The sequence below is a fragment of the Oncorhynchus clarkii genome, unplaced genomic scaffold (genome assembly GCF_045791955.1).
Source record: "Oncorhynchus clarkii lewisi isolate Uvic-CL-2024 unplaced genomic scaffold, UVic_Ocla_1.0 unplaced_contig_11427_pilon_pilon, whole genome shotgun sequence".
Taxonomy (NCBI): domain Eukaryota; kingdom Metazoa; phylum Chordata; class Actinopteri; order Salmoniformes; family Salmonidae; genus Oncorhynchus; species Oncorhynchus clarkii.
In genome coordinates, this window is record NW_027258733.1 from 5,778 (window position 1) to 23,524 (window position 17,747).

The 17,747-nt window shown below is 44.6% G+C and overlaps 1 protein-coding gene across 1 annotated transcript in view; it reads right to left on the bottom strand.

Moving 5' to 3' along the window:
* Window positions 1-2,823: 2,823 nt before the first annotated feature.
* Window positions 2,824-17,747, bottom strand: part of LOC139398362 (N(G),N(G)-dimethylarginine dimethylaminohydrolase 1-like) — a gene marked incomplete at its 3' end in the record, with an annotated part of 28,723 nt that continues 13,799 nt past the window's right edge. The window contains exon 5 of the mRNA XM_071144409.1: window positions 2,824-2,967. Within this exon, the coding sequence (XP_071000510.1) occupies window positions 2,824-2,967 (144 nt within the window). The remainder of the gene's footprint in view (window positions 2,968-17,747) is intronic.

The window sequence follows — 17,747 nt, forward strand, 5'->3', positions numbered from 1 at the left end:
GTACTATTGTTTGTACAGATGAACGTGGTACCTTCAGGTCGTTGGAAATTGCTCCCAAGGACAAACCAGACTTGTGGAAGTCTACAATTTTATTTTTCTGAGGTCTTGGATGATTTATTTTAATTTTTCCCATGATGTCAAGTAAAGAGGCACTGAATTTGAAGGTAGGTCTTGAAATACATCCACAGGTACACCTCCAATTGACTCAAATGATGTCAATTAGCCTATCAGAAGCTTCTAAAGCCATGACATCATTTTCTGGAATTTTCCAAGCTGTTTAAAGGCACAGTCAACTTAGTGTATGTAAATTTCTGACCCACTGGAATTGTGATACAATGAATTATAAGTGTAATAATCTGTCTGTAAACAAATTTTGGAAAGATTGCTTGTGTCATGCACAAAGTAGATGTCCTAACCGACTTGCCAAAACTATAGTTTGTTAACAAGAAATTTGTGGAGTGGTTTAAAAATGTGTTTTAATGACTCCAACCTAAGTGTACAGTGGGGCAAAAAAGTACTTAGTCAGCCACCAATTGTGCAAGTTCTCCCACTTAAAAAGATGAGAGAGGCCTGTAATTTTCATCATAGGTACACTTCAACTATGACAGACAAAATGAGGAAAATCCAGAAAATCACATTGTAGGATTTTTTATGAATTTATTTGCAAATTGTGGTGGAAAATAAGTATTTGGTCAATAACAAAAGTTTATCGCAGTACTTTGTTGTTGGCAATGACAGAGGTCAAACGTTTTCTGTAAGTCTTCACAAGGTTTTCACACACTGTTGCTGGTATTTTGGCCCATTCCTCCATGCAAATCTCCTCTAGAGCAGTGATGTTTTGGGGCTGTTGCTGGGCAACACGGACTTTCAACTCCCTCCAAAGATTTTCTATGGGGTTGAGATCTGGAGACTGGCTAGGCCACTCCAGGACCTTGAAATGCTTCTTACGAAGCCACTCCTTCCTTGCCCGGATGGTGTGTTTGGGATCATTGTCATGCTGAAAGACCCAGCCACGTTTCATCTTCAATGCCCTTGCTGATGGAAGGAGGTTTTCACTCAAAATCTCACGATACATGTCCCCATTCATTCTTTCCTTTACACGGATCAGTCGTCCTGGTCCCTTTGCAGAAAAACAGCCCCAAAGCATGATGTTTCCACCCCCATGCTTTACAGTAGGTATGGTGTTCTTTGGATGCAACTCAGCATTCTTTGTCCTCCAAACACGACGAGTTGAGTTTTTACCAAAAAGTTAAATTTTGGTTTCATCTGACCATATGACATTCTCCCAATCTTCTTCTAAATCATCCAAATGCTCTCTAGCAAACTTCAGACGGGCCTGGACATGTACTGGCTTAAGCAGGGGGACACGTCTGGCACTGCAGGATTTGAGCCCCTGGCGGTGTAGTGTGTTACTGATGGTAGGCTCTGTTACTTTGGTCTCTGCAGGTCATTCACTAGGTCCCCCGTGTGGTTCTGGGATTTTTGCTCACCGTTCTTGTGATCATTTTGACCCCACGGGGTGAGATCTTGCGTGGAGCCCCAGATCGAGGGAGATTATCAGTGGTCTTGTATGTCTTCCATTTCCTAATAATTGCTCCCACAATTGATTTCTTCAAACCAAGCTGCTTACCTATTGCAGATTCAGTCTTCCCAGCCTGGTGCAGGTCTACAATTTTGTTTCTGGTGTCCTTTGACAGCTCTTTGGTCTTGGCCATAGTGGAGTTTGGAGTGTGACTGTTTGAGGTTGTGGACAGGTGTCTTTTATACTGATAACAAGTTCAAACAGGTGCCATTAATACAGGTAACGAGTGGAAGACAGAGGAGCCTCTTAAAGAAGAAGTTACAGGTCTGTGAGAGACAGAAATCTTGCTTGTTTGTAGGTGACCAAATACTTATTTTCCACCATAATTTGCAAATAAATTCAATAAAAATCCTACAATGTGATTTTCTGATTTTTTTTTCTCATTTTCTCTGTCATAGTTGAAGTGTACCTATGATGAAAATTACAGGCCTCTCTCATCTTTTTAAGTGGGAGAACTTGCACAATTGGTGGCTGACTAAATACTTTTTTGCCCCACTGTATGTAAACTTCTGACTTCAACTGTAGATGTGATGTTCAATCATGCTGCTTTTGAAATATATAGAGAAAAAGAGAGAGAGTGAGTGTGTGTATTTGTGTGTGTGTGTTTACATGGAACTGTGTCTGACACACAGAGATGTATCCCTATGGTCTGACACCACTGAATATTGGGATTCCAACACTTCTACATGAATGATTCTTCATCACACAGCTGGTGCTCAGAGGCAGAAAGTGTCCCAAGTTTCCATCCAGGACACATATGAATACACACGTCCCCACAGTGGTCTGATACAGGAAAGAGAGGCAGTCACTCTGATTTTATAATGTTTGGCTTGAATTTCCCTTCAGCCAATCCTCAAGGAAAATATAATAGTCAGCCTTTGGACAACGGTTCCAAATCCAAAGAGACATATTTCAATAAACGCTTTGTACTAAAAATAAATGTTAAAGTTTGGGTTTTAACCACAGAGTACATTTGAGGTGTTGGAGCTGTCTGTGCAGATTGCAGGGTGTTGGTGATGTGGTAACCAGGAGCCCAGAGTGAGTTACTGTGTAGTGACACTGAGGAATGTAAATGACATGGCTCATCCCCAACCATGCCTTACCGCTACAGAGACAATAACATTCACTGCTCCCATACGAGCTGATATCCAAGAGTCACAGTGTGTGTGTGTTAGTGTATGCGTGCATGTGAATATGTGTGTATACTGTACGCATGTGTGTGTGTGTGTGTGTTTGCTCACCTTGGCACTCTCTGGGAACTCCTCTAGGGTGCAGTGTAACAGCACATGACCTTTGCCAGGGAGGTTCATGTAGATGGTGTTGGCTGCAATGTCATCAGGCACTGTCAGCTTGTCATAACGATGGTCACTCATCTGCTGCATGATCTATAGACACAAAGGAAGACAGATGGATGGTAAGCTATGAGGGACACAGCACCACGGTCAAAATTCCCTCCTATACTCCCCCTAAAACTCTCTGGGGTTTGTAGATCTGTAAGGTGTAAGGAATATGATGGGAGCTCCACCACTACACTGCTATACATTTCCAGGCAAACAATGAAGGGTTAGGTCCAAGGAGGAGGGGTAGGGAGTATATTGGTGCCGGGCAAAATAGAACCAGACCCAGCTGTTCCTGTCCGCTCAAGTTCTAAACTCCAAACGTCTATCTGGGCGACTGAGCCTTAACGGAGAACACAGACAGGGGCAGACAGACTCCAAACGTCTATCTGGGCGACTGAGCCTTAACGGAGAACACAGACAGGGGCAGACAGACTCCAAATGTCTATCTGGGCGACTGAGCCTTAACGGAGAACACAGACAGGGGAAGACAGACTCCAAACGTCTATCTGGGCGACTGAGCCTTAACGGAGAACACAGACAGGGGCAGACAGACTCCAAACGTCTATCTGGGCGACTGAGCCTTAACGGAGAACACAGACAGGGGCAGACAGACTCCAAACGTCTATCTGGGCGACTGAGCCTTAACGGAGAACACAGACAGGGGCAGACAGACTCCAAACGTCTATCTGGGCGACTGAGCCTTAACGGAGAACACAGACAGGGGAAGACAGACTCCAAACGTCTATCTGGGCGACTGAGCCTTAACGGAGAACACAGACAGGGGCAGACAGACTCCAAACGTCTATCTGGGCGACTGAGCCTTAACGGAGAACACAGACAGGGGCAGACAGACTCCAAACGTCTATCTGGGCGACTGAGCCTTAACGGAGAACACAGACAGGGGCAGACAGACTCCAAAAGTCTATCTGGGCGACTGAGCCTTAACGGAGAACACAGACAGGGGCAGACAGACTCCAAACGTCTATCTGGGCGACTGAGCCTTAACGGAGAACACAGACAGGGGAAGACAGACTCCAAACGTCTATCTGGGCGACTGAGCCTTAACGGAGAACACAGACAGGGGCAGACAGACTCCAAACGTCTATCTGGGCGACTGAGCCTTAACGGAGAACACAGACAGGGGCAGACAGACTCCAAAAGTCTATCTGGGCGACTGAGCCTTAACGGAGAACACAGACAGGGGCAGACAGACTCCAAACGTCTATCTGGGCGACTGAGCCTTAACAGAGAACACAGACAGGCGCAGACAGACTGACTGACATTCTTTCACAGCAGATGTCATGTAATTGATGTAATCAGCCGAGTCGGGGTTGGGGGGGAGAAGGAGCAATGAGGATGTTATGACCTGCATGCAGAGCAGGTGTGTGTGTGTGTCTCCAAAATGTTTACGCCCTGAACATCTGTGGATGCCTTAGAGAAGTAGGAGGAAGGAGAATGAAAGTAAACCAAACAACATTAAAAAGGTATTTTCACAAGTGGAGCATGAGATCTCCCCCAGGATAAGAAAAGTTGATTTAACCAGGGTCAGATCCTCCTCCTGTCATACTCTCCTTTCCACTCAACTGTTTTGTCCATCCTGTCATCTCTTTTCCCTCCTCTCATCCCTCCTCTTCTCCCTCCTCTCATCCTCCCTCTTCTCCCTCTCACCCCTCCTCTTCTCCCTCTCACCCCTCCTCTCATCCCTCCTCTTCTCCCTCCTCTCATCCCTCTTTTCACCCCTCCTCTTCTCCCTCCTCTCATCCCTCCTCTCATCCCTTCTGCTCTGCTCTCCTTTTTTATATCATGCAGAGAGAGAAAGGTTGAGCTGGCGTGTGTGTGTGTCTGTGTGTGTGTCTCTGTGTGTGTGTTTGAGGAGAGTTAGGGTTAGAATTGTGTGTCTGTGTGTGTGTTTGTGTGTGTGCGTGTGTCTCTGTGTGTGTGTTTGAGGAGAGTTATGGTTATAATTGTGTGTCTGTGTGTCTGTGTGTGTGTGAGTGAGGAGAGTTAGGGTTATAATTGTGTGTCTCTGTGTGTGTGTGTTTGAGGAGAGTTATGGTTAGAATTGTGTGTCTGTGTGTGTGTGTCTCTGTGTGTGTGTGAGTGAGGAGAGTTAGGGTTATAATTGTGTGTCTGTGTGTTTGTCTGTGTGTGTGAGTGAGGAGAGTTAGGGTTAGAATTGTGTGTCTGTGTGTTTGTCTGTGTGTGTGAGTGAGGAGAGTTAGGGTTATAATTGTGTGTCTGTGTGTGTGTGTTTGTGTGTGTGAGTGAGGAGAGTTAGGGTTAGAATTGTGTGTCTGTGTGTGTGTGTGTGTGTGTGTGTCTCTGTGTGTGTGAGTGAGGAGAGTTAGGGTTAGATGAGTGTTTGTGGTGTTAATCCATGATACATCTATCAACCCCTCACAGTGCTCCATGTGTCTCTGTGGTTTATAATGTGAACAATGGGCTTTGTGGCTCGACCTGTTCACACATTCCACTCTAGCCTTGGTTTGACTGGTGCATGTGTGTGTGTGTGTGAGTATATGTATGTGTGTTAGAGACAGAGAGTGTGTGTGTGTGTGTGTATCACCCAGATCTGCTAGTCTAGAGCGTGGCCGGCTCTGCCCGGCTGGGCCCGACTGGGGGACAGAGTAACAATTAACACCTCGGGTCATGTCTGGTGTGTTGCGTCATCGCAGTGGTCCTAAATGAAAACATGTAAATGTGCGCGAACGCGAACGCTCTCTTAGCTGTCTGCCTGTAGTGAGAGACTATCACACCATACTGATCAGCCTTCACTAAGTCTGTTTTAAAATAGTCATTTTCTCTCCTCTCAAATCCATACTGGACACCGACCCATTCTGGGTGCCGATATTTTTTATTTATTTCACCTTTATTTAACCAGGTAGGCTAGTTGAGAATAAGTTCTCATTTGCAACTGCAACCTGGCCAAGATAAAGCAAAGCAGTTTGACACATACAACAACACAGAGTTACACATGGAATAAACAAACATACAATCAATAATACAGTAGAAAAAAATCTATGTGCAAATGAGGTAGGATAAGAGGTAAGGCAATAAATAGACCATAGTGGCGAAGTAATTACAATTTAGTAATTAAACACTGGAATGGTAGAATGTGCAGAAGATGAATGTGAAAGTAGAGATACTGGGGTGCAAAGGAGAAAGATAAATAAATAAATACAGTATGGGGATGAGGTAGATTGGATGGGCTATTTACAGATGAGCTATGTACAGGTGCAGTGATCTGTGAGCTTCTCTGACAGCTGGTGCTTAAAGCTAGTGAGGAAGACATGAGTCTCCAGCTTTAATGATTTTTGCAGTTCGTTCCAGTCATTGGCAGCAGAGAACTGGAAGGAGAGGCAGCCAAAGGAAGAATTGGCTTTGGGGGTGACCAGCGAGATATACAGTGGGGCAAAAACGTATTTAGTCAGCCACCAACTGTGCAAGTTCTCCCACTTAAAAAGATGAGAGAGGCCTGTAATTTTCATCATAGGTACACTTCAACTATGACAGACAAAATGAGAAAAAAAATCCAGAAAATCACATTGTAGGATTTTTAATGGATTTATTTGCAAATTATGGTGGAAAATAAGTATTTGGTCAAGAACAAAAGTTTATTTCAATACGAGAATTGAGCCCTGTGGCATCCCAATAGAAACTGCAAGAGGTCCGGACAACAGGCCCTCCGATTTGACACACGGAACTCTATCAAAGAAGTAGTTGGTGAACCAGGCGAGGCAATCATTTGAGAAACCAAGACTGCTGAGTCTGCCGATAAGAATGTGCTGATTGACAGAGTCGAAAGCCTTAGCCAGGTCGATGAATACGGCTGCACAGTAATGTCTCTTATCGATGGCAGTTATGATATTGTTTAGGACCTTGAGCGAGGCTGAGGTGCACCCATGACCAGCTCTGAAACAAGATTGCATAGTGGAGAAGGTATGGTGGGATTTGAAATGGTCAGTAATCTGTTTGTTAACTTGGCTTTCGAAGACCTTAGGAAAGCAGGGTAAAATAGATATAGGTCTGTAGCAGTTTGGGTCTAGAGTGTCTCCCCCTTTGAAGAGGGGGATGACCACGGCAGCTTTCCAATCTATGGGAATCTCAGATGATACGAAAGAGGTTGAACAGGCTAGTAATAGGGGATGCAACAATTTCAGCAGTTAATTCTAGAAAGAGTGGGTCCAGATTGTATATCCCAGCTGATTTGTAGGGGTCCAGATTTTGTAGTTCTTTCATCAGCTATCTGGATTTGGGTGAAGGAGAAGTGGGGGAGGTTGTGGCAAGTTGCTGTGGGGAGCGCAGGGCTGTTGACCGGGGTAGGGGTAGCCAGGTGGAAAGCATGGCCAAACGTAGAAAAATGCTTATTGAAATGATCAATTATAGTGGATTGATCGGTGGTGACAGTGTTTCCTAGCCTCAGTGCAGTGGGCAGCTGGGAGGAGGTGCTCTTATTCTCCATGGACTTTACAGTGCCCCAGAACTTTTTGGAGTTTGTGCTACAGGATGCACATTTCTGCTTGAAAAAGCTAGCCTTTGCTTTCCCAACTGCCTGTGTATATTTGTTCCTAACTTCCCTGAAAAGTTGCATATCACGCGGGCTATTCGATGTTAATGCAGAACGCCACAGGATGATTTTGTGTTGGTTAAGGGCAGTCAGGTCTGGAGAGAACCAAGGGCTATATCTTTTCCTGGTTCTACATTTTTTGAATGGGGCATGCTTATTTAAGATGGTGAGGGAGGATCTTTTAAAGAATAACCAGGCATCCTCTACTGACGTGATGATCCTTCCAGGATACCCGGGCCAGGTCGATTACAAAGGCCTGCTTGCTGAAGTGTTTTAGGGTGTGTTTCACAGTGATGAGGGGTGGTCGTTTGACCGCAGACCAATTACGGATACAGACAATGAGGCAGTGATCGATGAGATCTTGGTTGAAAACAGCAAAGGTGTATTTGGAGGGCAAGTTGGTTAGGATGATATCTATGAGGGTGCCCGTGTTTATGGATTTGGGGTTGTACCTGGTGGGTTCATTGATAATTTGTGTGAGATTGAGGGCATCAAGCTTAGATTGTAGGATGGCCGGGGTGTTAAACATGTCACAGTTTAGATAACCTAGCAGCACGAGCACTGAAGATAGATCAAATCAAATGTTATTTGTCACATACACATGGTTAGCAGATGGTAATGCGAGTGTAGCGAAATGCTTGTGCTTCTTGTTCCGACAATGCAGTAATAACCAACGAGTAATCTAACCAAACAATTTCACAACAACTACCTTATACACACAAGTGTAAAGGAATGAAGAATATGTACATAAAAATATATGAATGAGTGATGGTACAGAACGGCATAGGCAAGACGCAGTAGATGGCATCTCATACAGTATATACATACAGTATGAGATGAGTAATGTAGGGTGTGTAAACATTATATGAAGTGGCATTGTTTAAAGTGGCTAGTGATCCATTTTTCATCCATTTTTACATTATTAAAGTGGCTGGAGTTGAGTCAGTATGTTGGCAGCAGCCACTCAATGTTAGTGGTGGCTGTTTAACAGTCTGATAGAAGCTGATTTTCAGGTCTCTCAGTACCTGCTTTGATGCACCTGTACTGACCTCGCCTTCTGGATGATAGCTGGGTGAACAGGCAGTGGCTCGGGTGATTGTTGTCCTTGATGCTCTTTATGGCCTTCCCGTGACATCGGGTGGTGTAGGTGTCCTGGAGGGCAGGTAGTTTTCCCCCGGTGATGCGTTGTGCAGAACTGGAGAGCCTTACGGTTATGGGCGGAGCAGTTGCTGTACCAGGTGGTGATACAGCCCGACAGGATGCTCTCGATTGTGCATCTGTAGAAGTTTGTGAGCGCTTTTGGTGACAAGACAAATTTCTTCAGCCTCATGAGGTTGAAGAGGCACTGTTGCACCTTCTTCACAACGCTGTCTGTGTGGGTGGACCAATTCAGTTTGTCCGTGATGTGTATGCCAAGGAACTTAAAACGTACTACCCTCTCCACTACTGTCCCGTCGATGTGGATAGGGGGGTGCTCCCTCTGCTGTTTCCTGTATTCCAGGATCATCTCCTTAGTTTTGTTGACGTTGAGTGTGAGGTTTTTTCCTGACACCACACTCCCGAGGGCCCCCACCTCCTCCCTGTAGGCCGCCTCGTCGTTGTTGGTAATCAAGCCTACCACTGTAGTGTCGTCTGCAAACTTGATGATTGAGTTGGAGGTGTGCATGGCCAGCCAGTCGTGGGTGAACAGGGACTACTACAGGAGAGGGGTCAGAACGCACACTTGTGGGGCCCCAGTGTTGAGGATCAGCGGGGTGGAGATGTTGTTACCTAGCCTCACCACCTGGGGGTGGCCCGTCAGGAAGTCCAGTACCCAGTTGCACAGGCCGGGGTCGAGACCCAGGGTCTCGAGCTTGATGACGAGCTTGGAGGGCACTATGGTGTTAAATGTCGAGCTGTAGTCGATGAACAGCATTCTCACATAGGTATTCCTCTTGTCCAGATGGGTTAGGGCAGTGTGCAGTGTGGTTGAGATTGCATCGTCTGTGGACCTATTGGGGCGGTAAGCAAATTGGAGTGGGTCTAGGGTGTCAGGTAGGGTGGAGGTTATATGGTCCTTGACTAGCCTCTCAAAGCACTTCATGATGACGGAAGTGAGTGCTACGTTTAGCTCAGTTACCTTAGCTTTCTTGGGAACAGGAACAATGGTGACCCTCTTGAAGCATGTGGGAACAGCAGACTGGGATAAGGATTGATTGAGTATGTCCGTAAACACACCAGCCGGTCTGCGCATGCTCTGAGGGCGCGGCTGGGGATGCCGTCTGGGCCTGCAGTCTTGCGAGGGTTCACACGTTTAAATGTTTTACTCGCGTCGGCTGTAGTGAAGGAGAGTCCGCAGGTTTTGGTAGCGGGCCGTGTCAGTGGCACTGTATTGTCCTCAAAGCGAGCAAAGAAGTTGTTTAGTCTGCCTGGGAGAAAGACATCCTGGTCCGCGACAGGACTGGTTTTCTTTTTGTAATCCGTGATTGACTGTAGACCCTGCCACATACCTCTTCTGTCTGAGCCGTTGAATTACAACTCTACTTTGTCTTTATACTGATGCTTAGCTTGTTTGATTGCCTTGCGGAGGGAATAGCTACACTGTTTGTATTCGGTCATGTTTCCGGTCACCTTGCCCTGATTAAAAGCAGTGGTTCGCGCTTTCAGTTTCACGCGAATGCTGCCATCAATCCACGGTTTCTGGTTTGGGAATGTTTTAATCGTTGCTATGGGAACGACATCTTCAACGCACGTTCTAATGAACTCGCTCACCGAATCAGCGTATTCGTCAATGTTGTTGTTTGATGCAATACGAAACATATCCCAGTCCACGTGAAGGAAGCAGTCTTGGAGTGTGGAATCAGATTGGTCGGACCAGCGTTGAACAGACCTCAGCGCGGGAGCTTCTTGTTTTAGTTTCTGTCTGTAGGCAGGGATCAACAAAATGGAGTCGTGGTCAGCTTTTCCGAAAGGGGGGCGGGGCAGGGCCTTATATGCGTCGCGGAAGTTAGAATAGCAATGATCCAAGGTTTTTCCAGCCCTGGTTGCGCAATCGATATGCTGATACAATTTAGGGAGTCTTGTTTTCAGATTAGCTCGTTAAAATCCCCAGCTACAATGAATGCAGCCACAGGACATATGGATTCCAGTTTGCAAAGAGTCAAATAAAGTTTGTTCAGAGCCATCAATGTGTCTGCTTGGGGAGAATATATGCGGCTGCGATTATAATCATAGAGAATTCTCTTGGTAGATAATGCGGTCAACATTTGATTGTGAGGAATTCTAAGTCAGGTGAACAGAAGGACTTGGGGGGCAATCAATTCACATATGGTGTCCAGGGCACAGCTGGGGACAGAGGGTGGTCTATAACAAGCGGCAACAGTAAGAGACTTGTTTCTGGAAAGATGCATTCTTAAAAGTAGAAGTTCGAATTGTTTGGGTACAGACCTGGATAGTAAGACAGAACTCAGCAGTAGATTGCAACACCGCCGCCTTTGGCAGTTCTATCTTGTCGGAAAATGTTATAGTTAGGGATGGAAATTTCAGGGTTTTGGTGGACTTCCTAAGCCAGGATTCAGACACGGCTAGGATATCCAGGTTGGCAGAGTGTGCTAAAGCAGTGGATAAAACAAACTTAGGAAGGAGGCTTCTAATGTTAACATGCATGAAAACAAGGCTATTACGGTTACAGAAGTCATCAAAAGAGAGCGCCTGGGGAATACAGTGCCTTGCGAAAGTATTCGGCCCCCTTGAACTTTGCGACCTTTTGCCACATTTCAGGCTTCAAACATAAAGATATAAAACTGTATTTTTTTGTGAAGAATCAACAACAAGTGGGACACAATCATGAAGTGGAACGACATTTATTGGATATTTCAAACTTTTTTAACAAATCAAAAACTGAAAAATTGGGCGTGCAAAATTATTCAGCCCCTTTACTTTCAGTGCAGCAAACTCTCTCCAGAAGTTCAGTGAGGATCTCTGAATGATCCAATGTTGACCTAAATGACTAATGATGATAAATACAATCCACCTGTGTGTAATCAAGTCTCCGTATAAATGCATCTGCACTGTGATAGTCTCAGAGGTCTGTTAAAAGCGCAGAGAGCATCATGAAGAACAAGGAACACACCAGGCAGGTCCGAGATACTGTTGTGAAGAAGTTTAAAGCCGGATTTGGATACAAAAAGATTTCCCAAGCTTTAAACATCCCAAGGAGCACTGTGCAAGCGATAATATTGAAATGGAAGGAGTATCAGACCACTGCAAATCTACCAAGACCTGGCCGTCCCTCTAAACTTTCAGCTCATACAAGGAGAAGACTGATCAGAGATGCAGCCAAGAGGCCCATGATCACTCTGGATGAACTGCAGAGATCTACAGCTGAGGTGGGAGACTCTGTCCATAGGACAACAATCAGTCGTATATTGCACAAATCTGGCCTTTATGGAAGAGTGGCAAGAAGAAAGTCATTTCTTAAAGATATCCATAAAAAGTGTCGTTTAAAGTTTGCCACAAGCCACCTGGGAGACACACCAAACATGTGGAAGAAGGTGCTCTGGTCAGATGAAACCAAAATTGAACTTTTTGGCAACAATGCAAAACGTTATGTTTGGCGTAAAAGCAACACAGCTGAACACACCATCCCCACTGTCAAACATGGTGGTGGCAGCATCATGGTTTGGGCCTGCTTTTCTTCAGCAGGGACAGGGAAGATGGTTAAAATTGATGGGAAGATGGATGGAGCCAAATACAGGACCATTCTGGAAGAAAACCTGATGGAGTCTGCAAAAGACCTGAGACTGGGACGGAGATTTGTCTTCCAACAAGACAATGATCCAAAACATAAAGCAAAATCTACAATGGAATGATTCAAAAATAAACATATCGAGGTGTTAGAATGGCCAAGTCAAAGTCCAGACCTGAATCCAATCGAGAATCTGTGGAAAGAACTGAAAACTGCTGTTCACAAATGCTCTCCATCCAACCTCATTGAGCTCGAGCTGTTTTGCAAGGAGGAATGGGAAAAAATGTCAGTCTCTCGATGTGCAAAACTGATAGAGACATACCCCAAGCGACTTACAGCTGTAATCGCAGCAAAAGGTGGCGCTACAAAGTATTAACTTAAGGGGGCTGAATAATTTTGCACGCCCAATTTTTCAGTTTTTGATTTGTTAAAAAAGTTTGAAATATCCAATAAATGTCGTTCCACTTCATGATTGTGTCCCACTTGTTGTTGATTCTTCACAAAAAAATACAGTTTTATATCTTTATGTTTGAAGCCTGAAATGTGGCAAAAGGTCGCAAAGTTCAAGGGGGCCGAATACTTTCGCAAGGCACTGTAGGAGTGGAGCTGGGGGCTGCAGGGCCAGGATTAACCTCTACATCACCAGAGGAACAGAGGAGGAGTAGGATGAGGGTACGGCTAAAGGCTATCAGGACTGGTCGTTTAGTGCGTTCAGAGCAGAGAGGAAAAGGAGCAGGTTTCTGGGCGTGAGAGAATAGATTCAAGGCATAATGTACAGACAAAAGTATGGTAGGATGTGAGTACATTGGAGGTAAACCTAGGCATTGAGTAATGATGAGAGAGATATTGTCTCCAGAGACATTTAAACCAGGTGATGTCACCGCATATGTGGGAGGTGGAACTAAATGGTAGGTTAAGGCATATTGAGTAGGGCTATTTCTACAGTGAAATAAGACAGTATTCACTAACCAGGACAGTAATGGACAAGGCATATTGATATTAGGGAGAGGCATGCATAGCCGGGTGATCAATAGGGGTCCAGCGAGTGGTTGGGCTGGCTGGAGACACGGCGATTCAGACAGCTAGCCTTGTATATATGCCTTGTCCATCCCTTACTTCAAAGGCAATTATAGTCAATGAACTAATCACTCATCATCATATTGATGTGATTGGCCTGACTGAAACATGGCTTAAGCCTGATGAATTTACTGTGTTAACTTCTTGGATATAGGGGGCGCTATTTTAATTATTGGATGAAAAACGTTCCCGTTTTAAACAAGATGTTTTGTCACGAAAAGATGCTCGACTATGCATATAATTGACAGCTTTGGAAAGAAAACACTCTGACGTTTCCAAAACTGCAAAGATATTGTCTGTGAGTGCCACAGAACTGATGTTACAGGCGAAACCCAGATAAAGATCCAATCAGGAAGTGGCACATTTTTTTAAACAGCCTCATGCCAATGACTCCTTATATGGCTGTGAAGAAGCTAGGAGTCAGCTTACGTTTTCCACGTTTTCCCCAGGGTGTCTGCAGCATTGTGATGTCTTTTTAGGCATTTCCATTGGAGAATGGCTGTAAGGGACCATATATAGCATGTGGTCACATGGTGTCTCCCGGAGAAAACGTTGCGTAAAATACTGAGGTAGCCATTTTTCCAATAGTTTCTTATGAGAAACCAACTGCCTCCACGGATATATTATTGAATACATATGTTAAAAACACGTTGAGGATGGATCCTAAACAACGTTTGCCGTGTTTCTGTCGATATTATGGAGCAAATTTTGAAAAAAGTTTGGCGTTATAGTTTAAGTATTTTCAGTCGTTTTCTCAGCCAAGCAGGATGAACAAACGTGTCGTTTTTTGCCTCCAAAAATATTATTAAAAGGAACATTTGCTATCTAACTGGGAGTCTCCTGAGTGAAAGCATCTGAAGTTCTTCAAAGGTAAATGATTTAATTTGGTTGCTTTTCTTATTTTTGTGAAAATGTTGCCTGCTGCCAGCACAGCCTAGCATAGCATTATGCCATGCTAAACTTACACAAATGCTTGTCTAGCGTTGGCTGTAACGCATATTTTGAAAATCTGAGATGACAGTGTTGTTAACAAAAGGCTAAGCTTGTGTTTCAATATATTTATTTCATTTCATTTGCGATTTTCATGAATAGGAAACGTTGCGTTATGGTAATGAGCTTAAGGCTATGATTACGCTCCCGGATACGGGATTGCTCGACGCTAGAGGTTAAATGAGGCCTCACCTCCTGGCTACACTAGTGACCATATCCCCCGTGCATCCCGCAAAGGCGGAGGTGTTGCTAACATTTACGATAGCAAATTTCAGTTTACAAAACAAAAAAATACGTATTAGTCTTTTGAGCTTCTAGTCATGAAATCTATGCAGCCTACTCAATCACTTTTTATAGCTACTGTTTACAGGCCTCCTGGGCCATATACAGTGTTCCTCATTGAGTTCCCTGAATTCCTATCGGACCTTGTATTCATAGCAGATAATATTCTAATCTTTGGTGACTTTAATATTCACATGGAAAAGTCCACAGACCCACTCCAAAAATATTTCGGAGCCATCATCGACTCAGTGGGTTTTGTCCAACATGTCTCTGGACCTACTCACTGTCACAGTCATACTCTGGACCTAGTTTTGTACCATGGAATAAATGTTGTGGATCTTAATGTTTTTCCTCATAATCCTGGACTATCAGACCACCATTTTATTAAGTTTGCAATTGCAACAAATAATCTGCTCAGACCCCAACCAAGGAACATCAAAAGTCGTGCTATAAATTCACAGACAACACAAAGATTCCTTGATGTCCTTCCAGACTCCCTCTGTCTACCCAAGGACGCCAGAGGACAAAAATCAGTTAACCACCTAACTGAGGAACTCAATTTAACCTTGCGCAATACCCTAGATGCCGTTGCACCCCTAAAAACATTTGTCATAAGAAACTAGCTCCCTGGTATACAGAAAATACCCGAGCCCTGAAGCAAGCATCCAGAAAATTGGAACGGAAATGGCGCCACACCAATCTGGAAGTCTTCCGACTAGCTTGGAAAGACAGTACAGTGCAGTATCAAAGAGCCCTTACTGCTGCTCGAACATCTTATTTTTCCAACTTAATTGAGGAAAATAAGAACAATCCGAAATTCCTTTTTGATACTGTCGCAACGGCAACTAAAAAGCAGCATTCCCCAAGAGAGGATGGCTTTCACTTCGGCAGTAATAAATTCATGAACTTCTTTGAGGAAAAGATCATGATTATTAGAAAGCAAATTACGGACTCCTCTTTAAATCTGCGTATTTCTTCAAAGCTCAGTTGTCCTGAGTCTGCACAACTCTGCTAGGACCTAGGATCAAGAGATACACTCAAGTGTTTTAGTACTATATCTCTTGACACAATGATGAAAATAATCATGGCCTCTAAACCTTCAAGCTGCATACTGGACCCTATTCTAACTAAACAACTGAAAGAGCTGCTTCCTGTGCTTGGCCTTCCTATGTTGAACATAATAAATGGCTCTCTATCCACCGGATGGGTACCAAACTCACTAAAAGTGGCAGTAATAAAGCCTCTCTGGAAAAAGCCAAACCTTGATCCAGAAAATATAAAAAACGAATCGGCCTATATCAAATCTTCCATTCCTCTCAAAATTATTAGAAAAGGCTATTGCACAGCAACTCACTGCCTTCCTGTAGACACACAATGTATTCAAAATGCTTCAGTCTGGTTTTAGACCCCATCATAGCACTGAGACTGCACTTGTGAAGGTGGTAAATGACATCAGACCGAGGCTCTGCATCTGTCCTCGTGCTCCTAGACCTTAGTGCTGCTTTTGATACCATCGATCACCACGTTATTTTGGAGAGATTGGAAACCCAAATTGGTCTACACGAACAAGTTCTGGTTTAGATCTTATCTGTCGGAAAGATATCAGTTTGTCTCTGTGAATGGTTTGTCCTCTGACAAATCAACTGTAAATTTTGGTGTTCCTCAAGGTTCCGTTTTAGGACCACTATATATTTTACCTCTTGGGGATGTCATTCGAAAACATAATGTTAACTTTCACTGCTATGCGGATGACACACAGCTGTACATTTCAATGAAACATGGTGAAGCCCCAAAATTGCCCTCGCTAGAAGCATGTGTTTCAGACATAAGGAGGTGGATGGCTGCAAACTTTCTACTTTTAAACTTGGACAAAACAGAGATGCTTGTTCTAGGTCCCAAGAAACAAAGAGATCTTCTGTTGAATCTGACAATTAATCTTAATGGTTGTACAGTCGTCTCAAATAAAACTGTGAAGGACCTTGGCGTTACTCTGGACCCTGATGTCCCTTTTGACGAACATATCAAGACTGTTTCAAGGACAGCTTTTTTCCATCTACGTAAATGTATCCATGCTTTTGTCACTTCTAGGTTAGACTACTGCAATGCTCTACTTTCCGGCTACCCGGATAAAGCACTAAATAAACTTCAGTTAGTGCTAAATACGGCTGCTAGAATCCTGACTAGAACCCCAAAATGTGATCATATTACTCCAGTGCTAGCCTCCCTACACTGGCTTCCTGTCAAGGCAAGGGCTGATTTCAAGGTTTTACTGCTAACCTACAAAGCATTACATGGGCTTGCTCTTACCTGATTTGGTCCTGCCGTACATACCTACACGTACGCTACGGTCACAAGACACAGACCTCCTAATTGTCCCTAGAATTTCTAAGCAAACAGCTGGAGGCAGGGCTTTCTTCTATAGAGCTCCATTTGTATGGAATGGTCTGCCTACCCATGTGAGAGATGCAAACTCGGTCTCAACCTTTAAGTCTTTACTGAAGACTCATCTCTTCAGTGGGTCCTATGATTGAGTGTAGTCTGGCCCAGGAGTGTGAAGGTGAACGGAAAGGCTCTGGAGCAACGAACAGCCCTTGCTGTCTCTGCCTGGCCGGTTCCCCTCTTTCCAATGGGATTCTCTGCCTCTAACCCTATTACAGGGGCTAGCTAGAGTCACTAGCTTACTAGGGCTCTTTCATACCGTCCCTAGGAGGGGTGCGTCACTTGAGTGGGTTGAGTCACTGATGTGATCTTCCTGTCTGAGTTCGCGCCCCCCCCTTGGGTTGTGCCGTGGCGGAGATCTTTGTGGGCTATACTCGGCCTTGTCTCAGGATGGTAAGTTGGTGGTTGAAGGTATCCCTCTAGTGGTGTGGGGGCTGTGCTTTGGCAAAGTGGGTGGGGTTATATTCTTCCTGTTTGGCCCTGTCCAGGGGTGTCCTCAGATGGGGCAACAGTGTCTCCTGACCCCTCCTGTCTCAGCCTCCAGTATTTATGCTGCAGTAGTTTGTGTCGGGTGGCTCGGGTCAGTTTGTTATATCTGGAGTACTTCTCCTGTCCTATCCGGTGTCCTGTGTGAATTTAAGTATGCTCTCTCTAATTATCTCTTTCTTTCTCTCTCTCGGAGGACCTGAGCCCTAGGACCATGCCTCAGGACTACCTGACATGATGACTCCTTGCTGTCCCCAG